We start from the raw sequence: 15,884 nt of genomic DNA, 5'->3' as shown, positions 1-15,884 counted from the left end.
GGTGGGAAACTGAAATGTTTGATATGTGTATGTTTTTATTGTAGAGAGTTAATATTTTATGAGAATTGCCTTTATACCTTGTAGGTTGTAGAGATAAGTGATATTCTTTAAACTGGAGAGGATCAACATGTTGTAAAACTGAGTGTCAGAGGTTTGAAGAGATCACAGGGAGCGTAATCAACATGTGAGTCGAAACCAAGCTGGAGGCCTCTGGGGTTGAAAACAGAGATCTTCCCCCAACACAGCAGGTTTAAAGCTCCCTGTGGTGGAGGTTTGGGTCTCTGACCCCAGTATGGGGACTGACCCTGACCCAGTGACCAGAGGCCTCAGGGACCAGTCCGTCCTCCTGTAGACTTGTATTAGAGGGCCACAGGCACAAGACAGTACACACTGGGGGGAGTAAGAAATTCTAGATTATTATTACTGGTATATGTGGCTGTGTACCGGGTTGAGCTGATTTTGACTATTTAGTTAAGACTGTGACTTATTATTATTGTTATTAATCATTATTTTCTCCATTAATCCAATGATTGTTTGTTTTGTAAAACTTGAAGGAATTTTGAGAAATACCCAAAGTGACACAATGTTGGTTTTGTCTCACCAACAGTTCAAATCTCAAATTCAGAGCTCAGCTAGCTTTACTAGCAAAAATCTTTTTATGTAAAATCTCTTTTTTCCATTCACCACAGAAAATATAACAGCTGAGTAAATTTAGACCTACTTAGGAAGTATTTACATTGTTTACTGGAGTAAAAGTGGTTATACTATACTACAAAAATACTGCATTACAACTTAAAGTCCTGCATTCAAAATGTTCCTCAGGTACAGAAGTATTATCAGCACAATGTAGCTGATGTATGAAACTGGAAGTAGTCAGTCTACAGAATGGCCTCTGTCAGTGTTTCATTATTATATTAGTGGATGATTATTATTGATGCATTAACATATAATCAGTACTTTAATGTTGGAGTTGCAGCAGGTGGAGCCAATATGAACTACTTTAAATACTTTCTGCTTGAATGTAAAATGTATATATATATATATATCTATACATAGATATATATATTTATAAACTGATCACATGTTTGAAAATTAAGAAGGAAGTAAAGCTGTCAGATAAATGCAGCTCCACAAGGCCATCTAGTGGACTGATAGTACAGCTGATGGCAGCTTTCTGCTCTCATTCTTCCTCAACACTGACTAATGAGAACAAGCAGCATCTCCTCCATCCAATAACAAACCCAAGAAACTTGAAGTGTCTTCCACTTGACATCAACCCAACCCCACAGACTAAAGAGCATTGTGAATGTCATTTATTAGATACTGCAGCTCAAAGTGCCAACAACAACATTTCTACTCTGCATGGAAACTGTCAGATGAGTGTATTAAGTATTGAGCTAAATTTGTTATTTCCTCCAATCAGAGCTGTGTGTGTTTGTCATGTGACTGAGAGGAATGATGGGAAATAATGTGTGATCTCTCCCAGCAGGTTGCTGTGTCTGTGTGAAGGTGTGGGTTTTGCTATGAATCAGTGTGAGGACAGAGAGGAGGGAGTCCCTCCCTCTAAAAGCACTCTGTGTGGGGAAAATGACACAAGGACCAAAGCTCAGAGGTGAGATGAGGATCTCTAACTGTCCATGACTCTTCTCCATGTTACAAAGGCTTTGATTCTCCATTTGAAACAAAGACATTTATCTGAGCTAAAGTACGTAGTTGTCAGTATTCAAACGGGGCTGGACAATCTGATCTCAAATCAGTATCAGGAGAAACATTCAGCTTCATAATGAGAAATGTAACAGTAACATGTGTTTGAATCAATCAGAGCAGATTTCCTTCCTCGTGTTGCTCACTGTTGATGTTTGTCCTGATTCATTCCAGTCTGACCAGTTTCACATTCTGCTCTTCTGGACTGGACTGGGAGCTGATTGCTCGCTGGTTAGATGTTGTAGCTGCTCTCACTTTAATTATATGGAATTCAGACAGTGTGTTGAAGTGTGTGACATCAGTAAATTGTGTTCAGTAACACGTCCATAATGTCAGTAATTGAAGACATTGTTCTTATTGTCCAGCCCTGTATTCAAACATTTCAAGTTATACATCATTTCACAAAGTCTTTGATTCAGTGAGAATGGTTCTGAATATGTGAGCTTTAATTAATTTCTTTCTATCAGGATCCATCAGAGACTAGACTGTCCTGAACCTGACCCCAGCTGTGTGTCCATGAAGAGTGACCACTCTAAGGGTCGTTATATGGACTTCAAAGATGGCCACCACTCTGTTGATCAATGGTGAAAATTTCAAACTAATGATGAAAATGAAACTAATAAAATTAGACTCTTGGTTGTGAAATCTCTGTTTTTAAATGTTTTAAAATGTCTTTCTTTTAATGGACGGTGATGGTATGTGTCTGATCACCACATCTGTTCCTCTTTTATCCTAAATGGACCAATATGGTCAGTCAACAGCATAATTTCCCCGCCTATGCTGCACACTGCACTGAATATAGCTTTAAAATATACACTGAATCATGTCTAAGTCAAACACTGACTTTATAGAAATCCTAAACATGAACTCCCTGGATACAAATGTGAGTGCAGTGCAGAATTGATCCTGTTTTTCTATCAGGAGAAAGCTGGAAAAACCTGAACCCAGCTGTATGTCCATGAAGAGTGACCTCTCTATGCATCATCCTACAGAGTTCAAAGATGGCCACCACTCTGTTGATCAAAGGTGAGGATTTCAAACTGATGATGAAAATAAAATGATATGTTCTTTCAGTTCTGAGATCTCCAGTTTTTAAACCTTTACTGACTCAGATGAAGTTCTCTGAGCACCAACACTCTTTTTCAGCAGCAGCTGCCTCACACTCACACAGTCAAACACATGTTGAGCTGTTGTGGGATCAGCAGGACTAGTAAACCTTTACCACTACAGGGAGTCATCAGATTCACTGTTCACATCCAAATATACCTTTACCTTGTGTTTGTCTCTGTGTGGACAGACATAATGTGAGCTAATGCTTCATGATTCCTCCACAGAGTGGACCAGGAGAGCTCAGAGGTTCCCAGGGGTCAGTCTGCCCAACAGCATCAAACAGACCTGGACTCCATATTTATGGTCTGTACATGGACAACAAATACTTTTACATCTATTGTGTTCTCCATGCTGCACTTTAGACCAATGGATGTCTGTTCAGTATGGATCTGATGTTTAGTTCCATGATTTAACTTTGATTGAGTCATTCATATAATATTCTGTTCCAGCTGCTGGAGGACAACATTGTCACTTTTGTGAAGAACGAGCTGAAAAAGATCCAGAAGGTTCTGAGTTCAGATTACCGAGAATGCTTAGAGAGTCAGAAGGATGATGAGGATGAGGAGCAGAGGAAGAGCAGCAGAGAGGCATTTCTGAAGATCACACTGCACTTCCTGAGGAGATTGAAGCAGGAGGAGCTGGCTGACTGTCTGCAGAGCAGTAAGAGGATTTCTCTGAAGATTTAACTCGCTGTATAAACTCGCAAGAGATGGACCAAAATATATTCAGTATTTTTAGGGAAAATTCAATTGCTGAAATACTTGTGTCACTCATTAATCACTGTTTTTGTGTATTCATTCAGAAAGTCAGTCTCGAGTTTGTCAGCGTGAACTTAAATCTAACCTGAAGAAGAAGTTCCAGTGTGTGTTTGAGGGGATTGCTAAAGCAGGAAACCAAACACTTCTGAACCAGATCTACACAGAGCTCTACATCACAGAGGGTGGGACTGCAGAGGTCAATAATGAACATGAGGTCAGACAGATTGAAACAGCATTCAGGAAACAAGACAGACCAGAAACAACAATCAGACAAGAAGACATCTTTAAAGCCTCCCCTGGAAGAGATCAGCCAATCAGAACAATAATGACAAAGGGAGTGGCTGGCATTGGAAAAACAGTGTTAACACAGAAGTTCACTCTGGACTGGGCTGAAGACAAAGCCAACCAGGACATACAGTTCACATTTCCATTCACTTTCAGAGAGCTGAATGTGCTGAAAGAGAAAAAGTACAGCTTGGTGGAACTTGTTCATCACTTCTTTACTGAAACCAAAGAAGCAGGAATCTGCAGGTTTGAAGAGTTCCAGGTTGTGTTCCTCTTTGACGGTCTGGATGAGTGTCGACTTCCTCTGGACTTCCACAACACTGAGATCCTGACTGATGTTACAGAGTCCACCTCAGTGGATGTGCTGCTGACAAACCTCATCAGGGGTAAACTGCTTCCCTCTGCTCAACTCTGGATAACCACACGACCTGCAGCAGCCAATCAGATCCCTCCTGAGTGTGTTGACATGGTGACAGAGGTCAGAGGGTTCACTGACCCACAGAAGGAGGAGTATTTCAGTAAGAGATTCAGAGATCAGGAGCAGGCCAGCAGAATTATCTCCCACATCAAGACCTCACAAAGTGTCCACATCATGTGCCACATCCCAGTCTTCTGCTGGATCACTGCTACAGTTCTGGACGATGTGTGTAAGACCAGAAAGAGACGAGGGCTGCCCAAGACCCTGACTGAGATGTACACCCACTTCCTGGTGGTGCAGTCCAAACTAAGGAACATCAAATATGATGGAGGAGCTGAGACAGATCCACACTGGAATAAAAAAGCAGGAAGATGATTGAGACTCTGGCAAAACTGGCTTTTGAGCAGCTGCAGAAAGGCAACCTGATCTTCTATGAATCAGACCTGACAGAGTGTGGCATCGATATCAGAGCAGCCTCAGTGTACTCAGGAGTGTTCACACAGATGTTTAAAGAGGAGAGAGGGCTGTACCAAGACCATGTCTTCTGCTTCGTCCATCTGAGTGTTCAGGAGTTTCTGGCTGCTTTTCATGTCCATCTGACATTCATCAACTCTGGAGTCAATCTGCTGGCAGAACAACAAACATCATCCTGGTGGTCTCAATTAATTAAAGACAAACAAAATCTAAAACATCTCCACCAGATTGCAGTGGAAACGGCCTTACAGAGTCCAAATGGACACCTGGACATGTTTCTCCGCTTCCTCTTGGGTCTTTCAATGCAGACCAATCAGAATCTCCTACAAGGTGTGCTGACACAGACAGGAAGTAGCTCACAGACCAATACGGAAACAGTCCAGTACATCAAGAAGAAGATCGAAGAGACTCCCTCTGCAGAGAGAACCATCAATCTGTTCCACTGTCTGAATGAACTGAATGATCGTTCTCTAGTGGATCAGATCCAACAGTCCCTGAGTTCAGGAAGTCTCTCCACAGATAAACTGTCTCCTGCTCAGTGGTCAGCTCTGGTCTTTATCTTACTGTCATCAGAAAAAGATCTGGATGTGTTTGACCTGAAGAAATACTCTGCTTCAGAAGAGGCTCTTCTGAGGTTGCTGCCAGTGGTCAAAGCCGCCAGCAAAGCTCTGTAAGTATAGAGAGAGTTGGATTTCTTTTTTATTACTTAAGTACTTTTCAATAGCTTGTTTTTTCTTTATCATTGTCTTTTCAGAATGAGTGACTGCAACCTTTCAGAGAGAAGCTGTGAAGTCCTGTCCTCAGTTCTCAGCTCCCAGTCCTCTAGTCTGAGAGAGCTGGACCTGAGTAACAACAACCTGCAGGATTCAGGACTGGACCTGCTGTCTGTTGATTTGGAGAGTCCACACTCTACACTGGAAACTCTCAGGTCAGATCATAGTACACTTGGTCTTTAGTAAAGGTAAACATCAGCCTAATGGTTGTTTGGCTCCTCTGACAAATTATTTTATTTTCATAGCTTACTGGCAGCACGTAGGCCACCAAGCTTCCCATCTGGCCCACAGCACAGCCATTCATGAAAGTATTTATATATTTACAATATTACAAACACAATATCAATGGGGACAATCCAAGAAAAAAGCCTCTTCCTACTCCTTCTACTAATCAATATTGGCAGATGTTTGTGCTCCCAAGGTTGGTTTTGACGCATGTACTATAACTCTGCTGTGGTAAACATTTGCCTGAATTTCCTGAAGAACAGAATTGAATTGTACGTGACTTTTCTTTGTCTTGATATCAGCATTCTATCGGCCTGTAGCCTTGCTCAATAAATATCGGCATCGGCCATTAAAGAGTTTGAGTTTGAATTAAAGTAAATAGCTAGAGGGGGAAAGACAGGGATTTTAAAATAACATTAGCTACACTAAAGCTGATAACCTTAGTCTGAGGGACAGCTGCAGGGGAAAGGAGAGGACAGGAGAGGAAATGAGACCAAAACAGAAGATAAAATAAGGATATGTGGAGAAGTCACAGTGGAGAGTGAGAAAGGGAAAGACAGACGAGGAGAGCTCTGTTCTTCAGATTGAGAACAATCAGTACATTTCTTTCCTGCTCTCAAAACCTGGATTTTAAACCCTTCACACTGGTTGGTTCTATGTTTACAACCATATAATTTACAGCTTGTATCATCCCTTGAATATCTTAACAAATGTGATTTCATTTTAATACAAATGTTATTCTGTCTCTTCAGACTGAGTGGCTGTAACCTCTCAGAGAGAAGTTGTGAAGTTCTGTCCTCAGTTCTCAGCTCCCAGTCCTCTAGTCTGAGAGAGCTAGACCTGAATAACAACAACCTGCAGGATTCAGGACTGAAGATGCTGTCTGCTGGACTGGAGAGTCCACATTGTACACTGGAAACTCTCAGGTCAGGATCCATCGATGTGTTCAACTGATTACCACATATATTCTGATTCACATGAAGGCAACACTATGTAAGATTTGGTATTTGTTGATGTGACTTGTGCCATAAAGAGACACACTTGTCCCAACCAAAAACCAAATATTACACTGTGCAAGAACAGGCGTACAGAGGAACCATTCATCCTGGTCAAGTCAGCGTAACATCAAAATTATAGTAGAAAAACTACACCATATTGCTTTAGTGGATAAAATCATAACCTCCTTAACATTATCTCTGCTTACTATAATGGACACCTGTTTTGCTTATTTAGTTTCAGTCTCTTTCCATGAACATGTTCATGATGTAATGTGTTTTGTGTGTTTGCAGGCTGTCAGGCTGTCTGATCACTGAGGAAGGCTGTGCTTCTCTGGCCTCAGCTCTGAGCTCCAACCCCTCCCATCTGAGAGAGCTGGACCTGAGCTACAATCATCCAGGAGACTCAGGAGTTAAGATGTTGTCTGCTGGACTGGAGGATCCACACTGGAGACTGGACACTCTCAGGTATGATTAGGGTCAACATAGACAGGAAGAGTAGCCAGGATGTTCCAACACAGAGATGTGAACAGCAGGGTCAAAGTCAGACACTTTGTACATCCAACATTTACTGACTGACTAGTAGAGGAAGAGTCTGAACTTTATGATGATTGATCAATAATTAAAAATAATGAGCTGTAGCAATCAGTCAATAAGAAGCTCCATTTAACTAAAAGAATATCAGCTGATGAATAATAAGTGCTCCATGTGAAGATGTAAGTCCATTTGTAGAGAATAACCTGTGTATGGCAGTGATGAAATGTTTATGTTTTCAAGTGGATGTACTGGTCTGACCCCCCTCCTCCTTTCAGTGTGGAGCCTGCTGGAGTCCGATGGTTGAGACCAGGTCTGAGGAAGTGTAAGTGTGTTTTTAATTGTTGTTTGTGATCAATTTTTTTTTATTGTGTTATATAAGTGTTATATAGGGTCGGGTGATATCAGAATCAGGATCAGAATCAGAATGAGATTTATTGCCAGGTAGGTTTTTACACATACGAGGAATTTGTCTTGGTGCAATGGTGCTTAAAATATACAATCATACAAAAAAATATAAATATAAATCACACAAAAATATACAAGTAACACAAAAATCACACAAGAATAAAGTACTTTTAAAAATACATAGATAAATAAAGATAAGAAAGATAAGAAAAGATAGGAAAACTGTACAGAAGACAGGAATGCATTATTGTAATGCATATATACAGGGTGGGTATAAGAGTCATTGACAACGGGGGGTCCTTGCCTTGTTAATGAGGCCAGCTGCAGACGGAAAGAAACTGTTTTTGTGGCGAGAAGTTTTGGTCCTGATGGACTCAGCCTCCTGATAGAGGGGAGAGGTTCAAAGAGTTTGTGGCCGGGGTGGGAGGGTTCAGCCACAATCTTGCCTGCACGCCTCAGGGTCCTAGAGACGTACAGGTCCTGGAGGGATGGCAGATTGCAGCTGTACACCTTCTCAGCAGATCGAATGATACGCCACAGTCTGCCCTTGTCCTTTGCAGTAGCAGCAGCGTACCAGATGGTGATGCATGAGGTGAGGATGGACTCGATGATGGCGGTGTAGAAGTGCACCATCATCGTCTTTGGCAGGTTGAACTTCCCCAGCTGCCGCAGGAAGTACATCCTCTGCTGGGCTTTCTTGGTGAGGGAGCTGATGTTCAGCTCCCACTTGTCCTAACTGTGATTATAAACCACATAGTAATGAGTACTTACGGCACGAACATGCTTTATAAATGATGAATTCAGTATTTACTAATCCATAATTAATGTGCTTATCAATGATGAATAAAACATTTTTAACTGTGTTTATAAACTACATACTAATGTGTATTCATGTCAGAAAAATGGGTTATAAATGATGAATTCAGTATTTATTAATGCTTAACTAATGCTTAATAGCTCCTCCTGCAGCAGTGGCATCAACTGTGGATATAAGATTGAGGAGATGGCATGCACACTTTTTGTGCCTTGGACGTTGGTACTCAAGGCCTGTGTTGTCATCCAGAATAGCAGACACATCTTGTCGTGCTAGCTGGACAGTAGCATAATAATAATATTATAAAAGTTTCAATCAAATTGATTAGGGCCATATATAGAAATGAGTAAATTTTCATTGGGAAATGATAGTTGTTGTTTTTTACCCATCTGTACTGCATCATCTTCTAGCACTGTCAGAGGTAGATTCTGTTTAAGGACGACAAGAGAACCACGTGTGGATAGTGTATGAGGAAAATCTTAAGCTTCCTTTATTGAGTTGAAGATCCAGATCACTGTGATAACATGAGCCATCGAGTATGAAACCGTGGTAACGTGAGCCACTGTCAGAATTTCGTTACGCCTAAAGTAGAGTTATTATGGTAAGGGTGGGCTCTGAGCTAAGGTCCTAAAAGATTCTTAGACCCATTTTCTGTCATGTTCTTTTGGTGTTTGTTTATGATAATGACTACATACTAAAATAATAATAACTACAATTATAATAACAAATACAATTATAGAAAATAAATATAAAATGTGCAACATTCACTTTCAACACACACTCTTTTATGAACATCGTACTAAGCAGCCATCTTGTCTATAGGTCACGTGATGTAATTTGATTAATGAAAACAAAGCACCATGGGCGCAGGGTAAGCTCAGTCGGTAGAGCTGGCAACCCATATACAGAGTTGCTGCAACGGCCCGGGTTTGTATCCGACCTGCGGCCCTTTGCTCCCTCAACCCACCTTTCCTGTCTATCTACAGCTGTCTCTATCAATAAAGCCAACAAAAGGCCAAAAAAATAACAGCACACATTCAACCATCTTCAGACTGTGACATCACTCTTTCACAGCTCTGATGTCATCATCAAAGTGTCAATCAATGATCAGATGATAGATCAATAACTGCAGCTGTATTGTGTCTTGTTCTCTCCATCAGATTCCTGTGAACTCACAGTCGACACAAACACAGTACACGGAAACATCAAACTGTCTGACAACAACAGGAAGATGACAGCTATGAAGGAGGATCAGCCATATCCTAATCACATAGACAGTTATGACAACTGGCCTCTGTTGCTGTGTAGAAATGGTCTGACTGGTCGCTGTTACTGGGAGGTCCAGTATAGAGGTGAGGTTTATATATCAGTGAGTTACAGAGGAATCAGCGGGAGAGGAAACAGTAAAGACTGTTTTTTTGGAAGGAATGATCAGTCCTGGAGTCTGGAGTGCTCTGATGGTGGTTACTATGTCTGTCACAAAAACAGAAGAACATCCATCTCCTCCTCCTCCTCCTCCTCCTCCTCCCTCCTCCTCCTCTGGTAGAGTAGCAGTGTATGTGGACTGTCCTGCTGGCACTCTGTCCTTCTACAGAGTCTCCTCTGACACACTGATCCACCTCCACACCTTCAACACCACATTCACTGAACCTCTTTATCCTGGGTTCGGGTTCAGGTTCTGCTCTGGTTCCTCAGTGTCTCTGTGTTCTCTGTAGGAGGGAGAGAGAAACTTTCTCACTGCTGACCAGATAGTTCAGTCTGTACAGGATCACACACAGCTGATGTTAGTTAGTACCAACCTGATGTGTTTACTGTAATAGAGGAAGAGGAGGCTGAAGGAAGAGAAGAGCAAAGGATGGGATGAAAGGATCATGTGTGAGGGTAATGTGCAGCCTGCAGACGTAGAGATGAAAGAAATCATTGAAATAATTTATATTTTTTACTTAATTGAACATTTTTAGGATCAAATGCGGCTGTTTGTTTTTCAAATCTTTTTTTTATGACTCAAATATTAAAGTGTGAACAGATATTCAACTTTGAGTCTAAAACTGAAGTTTGTTGCCTTAAAACCTTTGTTTCTGTGAAGAAAAAATTTGTTCAAATGTCAACGAGTGTTTCAGGATCCAATTCAGCATCTGTGTAAAAATAATTCCAAGGTGTAAAGAGTGGCTTTGATATGAACAAACTAAATGTATCATCTTTGGTCATCGTGGAACAAATGTACAAACTTTGATAAGTCAGGTTGAAATCAAAAGAAATCAAAGTTTTGGGATGATTCTAGATAATAAATGATGCTGGAAACCACATTTAAATGATGTCAAAGCTAAACTGTCCAAATGGATCCCAACACTGTATAAAATGAAGGATTTGTTAAATCCAGCTTCATTCTTTACTTTGTATTGTTCACTTCTACTTCCATACATCACTGACTGTGTGCTCGTTTGACATAGGAAGTGCAAAGCAAACTACTGATCAAGAATATAAAGTCAGAAACTAATGACGAGCTGAAAGAGTCCAAAAGTTGTTTGAAATGAGAGAAAGTCCAAATGATTTGAAAGGATCTGCAGGTTTAAGGACTGATGTCAAAAATCACTTCAGTTAAAGAGGTGAACTTGTGGAGCAGCTGTAGTGAGGAAATCAATCATTCCATAAAGAATAATTTCATGAACAAATATAAAAGTGATCAAACTGACATGTTAATGTTAGTACAGTAAAGATAGTGTCACATTAGTCTGATGTCAAACAGGTCAAAGACTCAATAATCTGCAGCTTTTCACTCTGTACTAAATCAATCTTTCTCTTCTTCATTTGTTTTCTACTTTCAGTTTTTTTGTGTCATTATTTGTGTAAAATTTCAATTTGAGTTAATTTTCCTCCCAAAGTGTTTGTGCAGAAATATAAACAGGACGTTGATGTTAGTTGTTGTTTTAGTGAACTAAGATTTCTGTCACTTTGTCAGGATGTCAGCGGATTTATTACTCCACATGTTGACTCTGAATGTTCCCTTTCTTATCAACATGTTTGCTTTTACTGATTATTCCTCTGCTGAAGCTATTGACTTCTATATTATTCATTTGATTTTATTGTTGGCAAAGTACATATTCATACATACATTCATACTTTAAGAACAAGAAAGCTTGTTAAACCTTAAATTTATCTACTTTATAAATAATTCTTTAATATTCATGTCCTGATTTCACCACGCTGTATGATTTCTGTCTGTCTGTGTTGTTCTTGTTCAATAAAGTTTTAAAGAAGAAATCCTGCTGATGACTCCAAGTAAAAGTCCTGCATTAAAAATAACACTAAAGTATCAAAAGTTAAGTACTAATAATCAATTAAAATGTACCCTGTCAGTGTTACACTGTTATATATGATATTTTTGGATTATTACTACTGATGCATTCATGTTTAACAAGTACGTTAGTGTTATTGTAGTCTCGGTAGAGATCATTTTAACTCGTCTAGATACGGTTGGTGGTTGAATCTGTAACAATGCATCAGATTCTATAAACTAATCACATGCTTTATCTCTCTCAGTAACTATATACTCCTACTCGTACTATGCCTCACACCAGGCACCATTTGTTGGAGTAACAATGGTTTAAAGGGGCACCAAAGTGTGTCGTATGATCAATTATTTTTGTCAATCAGTATTATCAATCATCAAAAATAGCAATGGATGTGTGTGTGTGTGGGTGTTTGTGTGTGTCACTATGAAAGTATATAAGTAAGCCCACAAATGTGTGCAAACAGTTAATGAGAAGAGTTTCAGATCTTCATGCTGATATAAAATGATGATATAAATATGTATAGCAACTGCTGTTTGAGTCTGATCTGAGTAATAGAAATATTTTCAGAACATTGTATTTTCTTGTAGCACTTGAACGTCGCAGTGGCCCTCATATGAGATGACAATACCAGCAGTGGCCCCAAGACAATATGAGTTAGTCTTCCTGTCCAGAACTTTAATAAATACATTCATTAATACATTCATCACTCCACTTAGTTGTTGTTGTTGTTGCACTTGCTGGGAGCGGGGCAACTCACCTAGTTAGTGCAGATAGTTTGGTGACATCCCATAATTCCCAGCATAGCTCCACTCAACTTCATATCAGCCAGTAAGTGAAAACAGCTGTGTTGGTGGGAGACTTTGATTTGTAAAGTAACTAAAGCTGTCAGATAAATGTAGTGGAAGATGTCTCTCTGAGATGTAGTGCAGTACAAGTAGAGAGTAATGTACAAGTACTGTAGTACAGTGCAGTAGTTGAGTAAATGTACTTGGTTCCTTTCCAGCAGTAAAATGAATGACACATACAGACAGAAATGTGTCACATGTGAATGAGTCACTGATGATTACTCTGGAGAAGAATGACTGAATAATGGAGCTGAGATCTCCTTTAAATGAGGAGTGCTCCTCATTAATGGAGGAGGATTTGGCACCCTCTTGTGTCACAAACATAAAGTGCATCCTGTCAGTTGAAGTGAAACAGATTACAGGCTGTTTTCAGTGTTTGGGAATCATCCAAATATCAACAGGCAGAGATCATTTTGAGCTCAGGGTCCAAACCCTGACTTATTTCCTATCTTTGTCTTTGGGAGTAAAAGCAGCTTCACATCTGGAACATCTGGAACTACAGATTCCTCCAGAAAGAGATTCTGTCTCATCTTCTCTGGACTTTATAGGACTGAAGTGTGTTGCATTCTGCTGCTGCACACTGCAACACAGACAGGAAGTTAGCCTTTATTTTGGTGGCTGTATTTTGTTCTGACAGGATTAACAGGAAATGGCAGTATGTATGGGTGCTTTTCATCTGGCCTTTCTCATTTCTCTAATTTGTGCCTCCTCGTTTCCTCTGACCTGCCTGTGACCCAGAAATCATCCTCAGTGCGCCATCTTGAAGGATGTCTCAATTCCTAGGGTGCTCTTTTATTACGCTAATGCGTCTCCTCGTTTCCCTAACTCGCTTCCTTTCCTCATGTCTTAGATCCTCCCAGCAAGGAGGTGAGAGAGATTCAAGGACACAGGAGGCGAAGCTGCCAAATGAGAAAACCTTCTTCTACAGCATCAGTATTTATGACTGCAGCTGTATCACCTGTCAGACTGAATGTCCACAGAATCTTTTGCTTAAGAACAATTTCAAAACCTTACAGTATTCATTTAATTAATTCATGTAAATTGTTTAACATTGTGCATTTTAGCAGTATTATTACTTTTGTTGATCATTTAATATTAATTTTTAAAAAGGCATATTGTAATAACAAGAGCAGCAGCATTGCTTGATTTTACCAACAAAATAAAAAAAAGTTCAGAGATTTGCTCCTCACATTGTCTTTAAGGACAGTTGTAGATGGACCCTGTTGTGAGCACAGTGATTGCCTGAACTGATTTCAGGTGTTCACTGGCAGCAGGCAGCAGGGCTGGAGGCAATCTGCTGACTGAAGAAGAAACAAGTGTTTGTCTTCTGTTTGTCTTTCTCTGTCCATCTCACACCAGCAGCCGCAGAGCACACAAGCTAGTTTTTAATTTTTCCAAATGTTGACGGCAGTCTGAGCACACCGGCATGGAAACAGTTAACAGGTACGGTTTCTTTATCTGTGACAGAGCTTTGTTCAACAGCATGCTGAGGCCCTTCAGATCATAACGATTGATTTTATTGTGGTTTACTGAGTTGTTAATTAAGATTAGGAGTTATTTCAGCCAGGTTTAACCACAGAGGGACATTTTAACACAGGTCAGATACTGTAAAAGCTGATGAGTTAGTTCAACTTAAACTGTTAGAGGACACCGATCGCCTTAAACAGTTTTAGTTTATTAACTCAACAACAATTTAAGCATGAAAGGTATTTGAGTAGAAGTATTTGTTACAATAACTTAAGTTAATTGTACCACTTCCATTCAATTAACTGAAGTCAATATTAGCTTTACACTTAAATGCAAACATATCTAAACAAATGTTAACAGAATTTATCTGAATTAACTTAAACGCTTCAGTTTTCTTCCACTAAAGCAAACTATTACATTACCTGTAATTTCTGGTAACGTACTTCTTATATTAAGATGTGTTGTGAGGTTTTACAGTTTAATGATGCTCACAAACAATATTTCTTTAACACCAGTTTTTACATGCATTAATCTTTTAATTTCTGTACTTTTCTTTTGATAGTTCTAGAGTTGCTGGTTTCAGAATCACTTGTGCCAAAGTGTTACGTTTCATTCGGACCCTGACCCGAAAGAAGCCTCTGGAGCCAGAAGGCGAGGAGTCCAACTTCTGCCGATGCCTGACCACCTTGGACCTGGTGGGTCTGGGTGTTGGCAGCACGCTTGGAGCCGGCGTCTACGTGCTGTCAGGAGAGGTGGCCAGAGAAGTGTCCGGCCCCAGCATCATTATCTCCTTCCTGGTTGCAGCTTTGGCTTCGGTCTTCGCAGGGTTGTGTTATGCGGAGTTTGGAGCCAGGGTCCCCAAGACGGGCTCAGCTTACCTTTACAGCTATGTGACCGTAGGAGAGGTGTGGGCATTTGTGACTGGCTGGAACCTGCTGCTGTCCTACGTCATCGGTGAGTAAAACACACCTTTCCTCTGAGCAGTTGTGCCAATGCATATACAAATATATTGGTGTATTTCAAAACTTAACACTTGAAATTTTAAGTCCAATTTTAAGTTTTGAAATAAACAAATTATTATAATTACTTTTCTTCTATAGGAAAACATGTATCTTAAAAAGAAATTCAAATTTAAAACAGTTAATAATACTATTTGAACTTGTACTTTTGAACTTTAAGTAAAGAATCAGTATTTCTGCTTTTACCGGAGTCTTTTTACATTTGTGTCTGTACTTCTTCTGGAGTATAGAATGTGTGTACTTCTACCACCTCAGCTATGTTAAATGTGTTAATATATTAATTCACTCATACATTTTTTAAAGAAAGTAGCAAATTAACTGGTAAATGTTTTAAAAGTTGCCACATGACCTGTTTTAGAAAAGGTGAAAATTAAATTGAAAATGAATGAACTAATATGTTAAGGCTAACACAATGTCATGATCTTTGAGTATCTATCTATGCTGGCCTGATTTAAGTGCTCTTTACTTGCCCCTCTCCCCCAGTCCCTGCTGTAGTCCAAACTGAACACCAAAGCAGGGTATCACAGGTTATTTTGATGTGGCTTTTTGGCGCCATCTTGTGGCATTTTAGGATATTACAGGCAAAAATAGCTGGAACTGCATTTATTTGTAGTTCACTGTGCACAGAGCAAGAAGTTGTCTGCCACTGTTTTCCTATTTTTTTTTTTTTTTTATTGCCCTTTGCAAGTTTCTTTGATCCTGTATTAGCCGTTCAATCTCTGAAGGGGATGCAACCCTGTTGTTTTAGTGTCTGATGATGAT

The 15,884-nt window shown here is 39.9% G+C and overlaps 2 protein-coding genes and 1 pseudogene across 4 annotated transcripts in view; all 3 read left to right on the top strand.

The window, feature by feature from the left end:
* The window catches only part of LOC127360801 (NLR family CARD domain-containing protein 3-like), a 29,398-nt gene extending 17,639 nt beyond the window's left edge, over nucleotides 1-11,759 (top strand). For all 3 annotated transcript variants that reach the window (XR_007883925.1, XR_007883926.1, XR_007883927.1), the window contains one exon: nucleotides 11,066-11,759. The gene's annotated coding sequence lies outside the window, so the exon portion shown is untranslated. The remainder of the gene's footprint in view (nucleotides 1-11,065) is intronic.
* LOC127360802 (NLR family CARD domain-containing protein 3-like) lies at nucleotides 1,115-11,759 on the top strand (annotated as a pseudogene).
* A 2,195-nt stretch (nucleotides 11,760-13,954) lies between these two features.
* On the top strand, nucleotides 13,955-15,057 carry LOC127360800 (cationic amino acid transporter 2-like; the record flags this gene model as incomplete). The annotated part of the gene is made up of 2 exons (XM_051395252.1): nucleotides 13,955-14,079; nucleotides 14,666-15,057. Coding segments are annotated over exons 1-2 (409 nt in total), but the record flags the coding sequence as incomplete, so codon positions are not given.
* Between the last annotated feature and the right edge of the window lie 827 nt (nucleotides 15,058-15,884).

This window comes from Dicentrarchus labrax, unplaced genomic scaffold (genome assembly GCF_905237075.1).
Source record: "Dicentrarchus labrax unplaced genomic scaffold, dlabrax2021, whole genome shotgun sequence".
In the NCBI taxonomy this organism is placed as follows: domain Eukaryota; kingdom Metazoa; phylum Chordata; class Actinopteri; family Moronidae; genus Dicentrarchus; species Dicentrarchus labrax.
The sequence above is the reverse complement of the archived record's forward strand: the minus strand, read 5'-3'. Positions and strand labels throughout refer to the sequence as shown.